Raw genomic sequence first — 5790 nt, 5'->3', positions numbered from 1 at the left:
TTTAGTACAACCCACAAGGTGGCTTCAAAACTTCCTCTGCATTTAGAGTAATTAATGCAACAGCTAACACCTGGAAGTACAAGTCGCTCATGTTAAGGTCAAACTGATACCTGCATTGCACTCTATCAACATCACACGATCCATCATTATTAAGTCTTGTTCTAACTCTCACTCTCACTCACACACTGTGCTTCTCAAAGTTAGCAGCATGCAAGTAATAAGTTTGTATTAGCATTGGGTAAAAAGCAAATGCATTTGCTTAAGATTAGACACGTGCAAACATTTCCTGCTTGTTTTTCAATTTAGATCTTATAGTTAACCTATGCTAGTTTATGAAGCATGGACATTGATAAGATACCACCTGGATACATCAAGAAGCATATATATTTTATACCTTATTAACCAAAATCTTCTGCCTCAGCTAATGCACCCACTTCGAAATCTTCCCAGAACCTCAAACCTACACACGCTCTCTCACTTCTGATTCTAGCAAATAAGTTTCACAGATAGATGCATGCATAGCTACATACACATATATGTATATGTTCAAATGTGTGTGTGTGTGTGTAGGTATGAATTTGAAAAGCATCCATAAATCATAGGATGCTATCAGAACAAAATAGTTGACAGTTCATATTTTATACGGTCGCATCAAGTTTTACAAGCTCAAAAAATTACTGATCCCAATCCATACACTTCATATTTTCAACATGAACATTGTAGACTCCAAAATTTACCTTTTACTGTTCGAAGGTTAACATTTAAAAGCAAGAAAACACCCTCCTCTTCATCTTTGGAGGCATTAGGGAAGTAACTTCAGTGCGTCTGAAAAATATCCAGAGTGTTTTTTTTTATTTTGAAAAATAGGATACTTAAAACTAGCTCTGGACATATATTTGAGAAGTATTCAACAAGTATCCGCATCCAATACATATATGGTACAAACACGCTAGTATTTCTACTTCCTAGATGCTATTATGTTAGGGTCATAAGAGTTATGCATGTCTAAGGGCATCTCAAATAAAGTTACTTCTTATGCTAGATGAAGGTCATATGAGTCGGAACATAATACTGATGTCATTTATGTTGCTTAGATTCAAAATATTTTAGTGAGATCACAATACAAACCAAAGAGATGCATGAAGCTTATATCTCATGCTTTACTCAGTACCTTACACCTTTGGCTTTTTAAACATTAGATACACCACATTATGAAATTAGTATTGTTTATAGTGGCGATTACATTAAATCATTTTTTCTGATTAAAGATTATAGGAAATTATTTATATTATATAGAGTTATCCATTCATTGGATTTTCAGAAGGTTATGTCAGGCATACACTACATAGACACTTAGTAGTTGTACCATATTTGTTAAAACCAAGGAAACATGAACATTATATGCCAACTAAAGTTCTGAAAACATGATCACTAAACATAAATGCCAAAAATATCAAGGACAGCAAGTGTGTGTGCTAATACTCATGTGCATCAGATTTTATAGTGAAGGCTTATTTTGATGGAAATTAGAGGAGGCACAAAGCTCAGCTTGTTCACTTTAGCCTTCATGAATTTTATATATCTGACTAATGAACATGGCTCTAAACTTTTACAAAGCAATGAAGCAACGAATTCATTATCAAGAAGCAATTTTTAAACGTAAGCATGTACAGGCTTCTTTGGTTGGTCCAGAAACTCCATAGACTGGTTGTAGTCTAATAAAGACTCCAGAATTCCAGTCCTAGTATGACGATTTTAGATTAAAAAAAAAAGATCCAGAACGAAAATGGGTTCAATTATTATGTGTCCAAAGAATTTATAAATTAGCAATGTCCAGAAAAATTTTAGCATAACATAATCTTATGTTCATTCATATGGACAAATACTCACAAATGTTCCAGAGATGAAATATACTAAAACATCTTATCATTTCCCAGTTGACATATATTGTCGATTGAATTTTATACTGCAAGATCTATCAAGGTTTCCTACAAAAGTAAAATATTCCATAAGATTCAAGAGTTACGGATGAAAGCTTTCAGCTCAAACATTATCGCATTCTGGATTCTCATTTAGCTATCTAGTGAAGTTTTAATATGTTTTTCCATTCTGAAGTAGCAAACAAATGGCACATATATATTCTTTAAGCTAGTAAACAATGACCAATTTCAGACCATTAGTGCTTAGCACATTCTTGGCCCGTTTCTTTTTCACTAGCTATACCGAGCAAAGCCTTGGCAAAGGAAAGCACAAAAGGAAATGGGGGCAAAATTACAGCAGCATAATGGTATCTGAATGATTAAGACTGTCTTGCTATATGCAATTATTCACTACCTACATAGAAATAGATAATAAAGTTCCAATCTAAGAATTCTTTGGACCATTTGGCACAGCTATCTCCTAAGAAGTTACAGAATTAGTATTAAAAGAAGGGATCAAAGTGAAATAATTGTGCATGTCAGTAATTCCCCCCCCCCAAAAAAAAAAAAAAAAAAATTGCCAACTCCTCAAGTTACAAAATACAAACTTTAAGGCAAAGAAGGGAAAAAAAGACAAAATTTCTTCTTCAAGATATTGTGTATCAAACTCATAGACAATCACATGCGTATATATTCGTAACCAACCTAATCAAGAGGCTTCAACCAACACAGAATTGGATGAATATTGCATAGAGAGAAGTTAAAAGAAAAACCTTCTTTGTCCGCAGCTCCTTCAATACATCCCTCTGCTGTTGTTAAGAATCGAACCAAGAGTCCCCAAGACGGCGAAAGCAAGAAGGGGGCTCACATCCAGGGTATCAAACACCGGCGGGATGATGTTCCTGAAGAGATTGAGGTAAGGGTCGCAGAGATCCCTAATGGCCGAGAGGGGTTGGCGATCCCAGGGAATGTTGGGGAACCAGCTGAGAAGGACCCTAACCATGAGAACCCCGCTGTAGATGTCGAGCCACTTGGCCATGCCGGAGGCGACCACGGTGAGCGGGGTATTGAGGTACCCGCTTGGCCGGTCCTTGAGGGCCGCGAAGAAGAGGGGCCCCACCGCACAGGCGAGGCTCCCCCGGAGGTCCCGGATCTCGGCAAGCTCCACCGTGGAGGGGACGGCGCCGCGGGTGGCGGCAGCGGCGATGCGGGCCGGGAGGGAGAGGACGAGCTTGGAGACGGAGAGGGCGAGGGCGAGAAGGGAGGAGAGGGTGCGGGTGGAGTCGGGGAGGAGGGTGGGGGGCGGCGGCGGGGGAGAGGCGAGAGAGGAGGAGACGACGAGGGATTTGGAGGGGCGGGAGAGGCGGAGGTGTAGGGAGTTAGAATGGGGGAGGCGGAGGAGGGACAGGGAGGAGGGGAGGGGTTTGTGTAGGAAGCAGAGGGTGGAATTAGGGTTAGGGTTTCGGAGGGAGAGGGCGGTGGAGGAGACGACAGTCGCCATGGATGAGGCACAATTTCAGTTTGCCTTGCTTTTGGTGTCCAAAGTAGCGGGGACGGTCTCCAGGGTCGTGGTTTCAAGTTTACTTCAACGTGAAGACCAACATTTTGGGCTCGCATATCACTGGCTCAAAGCCCAATAGAAACTGAGGGCCCAATAGAAACTTTTTTGGTTCTCGTTTCCAAATACTCAAGGAGAAGAAAAGTAGACTAGATATGAATGAAGCCCCCTTCTTCTTTTTTAATTGTTTGTAAAAATTTTAGAGATTTTGGTAGTCGAGATTTATTACTTCCAATAAAGAGTGAAAACAAAAAGCAAAGAATAGCAAAATTTTATGGCAGTATTATCTTCAATATCAATATCTATATAGTATTTTACTAAGTTGTAGAATAATAAAATATACTCAAATGGTTTAATTTATTTGATTAACCAAAAAAGAAAAAAACAAACACTATAACGATGCCAGATAGGCTCTAAGTTAAGCTCAAGATTTTAATTACGTTGTTGTCTTGCTATAACATCACTATAAAATCCTTACTTTTTGTTATTGTAGAAATAGTGATAATTATTTTCATAATCTGGCTTTTAACTTTTTATTAACTATCCATATGTTAGGGAATCTAAATTCTACACAATGCTAGTGGCATTCTTAACACATGCAATTCAGACAGGTAGTGGTGCTTTCAGTAAAACAATAAAAACATATCTTTGGAAGGGGAATAACAATCGGAAGCTGTTGCTAATATCCGATATGCCGAGGAACAAATGGTAAAATCTAGGGGCTTACATCTAATTAGCTAGTTGGTGATGCGGTGTCTTACCAAAGTATGTTCGAAAAATCCAATTCCTAGTTAAGGGGGATGGAGGGACCTTCCAGGTCAAGCATGTATACCGTGAAGCTAATAGGACTGCAGATTGGATGGCTGCTTATGTAGCCAAAAGTAAGAGTATATTTTTTAAACAAGATATATCAATGCTTTCTCTCATGTGATCATGGCTACCGATACTTTAATCCCGCTTGATCATGTTGATGTCGGCATGGAGCAGCACCAAGAGTAGTCTTGCCCCGAGGGCGAGGAGGAATGGATCAGAGAAGAGAGAGTCAATTACAATTTAATTACAAAAAAAACCTTGATTCTGGTGACGTCATTTAAGACTCTCCACTCCTCCTAGATCCGTATTCAAGATTATGTACATGCTCAGGGACTCGGGAGCAAAGAGACAAAAAGAAAGCAACTGGTACAAATTTGTAGACTTTTGAAACGTTGGTGAAGAGCTATGTTTAAAGGAAGCTGCATCCGACTGAGTGGCTGCCTATGCGGCTTACCACTCAAGGTATATCTTCTGATCAGAAGAGGGAGAGCTGCCACAGGTACTCCGCAAATTAGTGTTTTTTAATTTTATTGGATTTATTTGTACACATATTTTATGAAGAATCCGCTTCTGCATCAGTTTTCCAACGGAAGGCCGGGACTTCTAGTGCTCAAACGCGGTCCACACAACACTTTCTAGGAAGGTGCATGAGCCCATGATTAGAACTAGCTTCCATATGTCATGGGTTTCTCTTAGTCCTTCTAATGAGCTACACCTGGAACAAAATAAGTTGAAGGGAAGAAGGAAGAGGAAAATGTGCAAAACGAGAAGAGAATTATGTCTTGATTGCTGCTGGTGTTTATTAATACCTTCCTTCCAAGCATTCTCCAGCCATATCATCTCAGCTCCTCGCAAAAAAGTGATCGGTATATTCAGTCTCGTAGCCTCATAATATGTTCTCTTTCTTTCACTGCATAGTTTGAGCTTATAGCACAGTTCCATAATGTCTTGCGAATCCCTGGCAATATAATTTTTTTGTTCGACATTAGTAGATTTTGTTAGTTGGCCACAGTTCTTAACAATCAAAAAAATTCAGGACTTGGGTGCTTAAATTAGCAAGATAGGCGCTTTTTTTTACTCAGAGAAGGAAAAAAGCAAGATAAGAGCTAGTGGCTTGGGAACAGTTTTACGCTTCTACTGTTGTCTTTAATGTTGCTTTGCATTATTGTTTTTATAACAAAAACTTGTATAATTCTGGAAGATGAGTATAAGATGGAGATGGGAATGCTATCCTTCTCTGTTGTCCTGTTTGTTATGCTAGCTCATGTGGATGCAAGGATTGAAGTCGAACCCATGTTTATGGATCAAGGTGAGTGCAAGTAAATCATCAAAAATCATCATTATAGATTTTATTGTTCTTCGATATTAATCCAGTATTTGGCATGGCCGAATTCGCCATGAAGTAGGTGCTGCTGCTACTGTTAAGGGAAAAAATCAATGATTGCATGGATAAAATATTTCGCATTCGAATTTAAAGCACACCTCCTTGATGAGACCTAT

General features: G+C 39.0%; 1 protein-coding gene across 1 annotated transcript; it reads right to left on the bottom strand.

Moving 5' to 3' along the window:
• LOC120108523 (ylmG homolog protein 1-2, chloroplastic-like) lies at positions 1-3477 on the bottom strand. Its single transcript, XM_039122145.1, has 2 exons — positions 2693-3477; positions 1-825 (listed from the first exon to the last, which is right to left on the bottom strand). The coding sequence occupies exon 1, from the start codon at positions 3418-3420 to the stop codon at positions 2713-2715; it is 708 nt and encodes a 235-aa protein (XP_038978073.1). The 5' UTR covers positions 3421-3477; the 3' UTR covers positions 1-825; positions 2693-2712.
• Positions 3478-5790: the final 2313 nt, after the last annotated feature.

This window comes from Phoenix dactylifera, unplaced genomic scaffold (genome assembly GCF_009389715.1).
Source record: "Phoenix dactylifera cultivar Barhee BC4 unplaced genomic scaffold, palm_55x_up_171113_PBpolish2nd_filt_p 001377F, whole genome shotgun sequence".
NCBI lineage: Eukaryota > Viridiplantae > Streptophyta > Magnoliopsida > Arecales > Arecaceae > Phoenix > Phoenix dactylifera.
This window is presented reverse-complemented; position numbering and strand designations above follow the sequence as displayed.

Excerpts from the sequence above, each read along its gene's own strand:
- LOC120108523 (XM_039122145.1), bottom strand. The coding sequence starts at position 3,420 with ATGGCGACTGTCGTCTCCTCCACCGCCCTCTCCCTCCGAAACCCTAAC.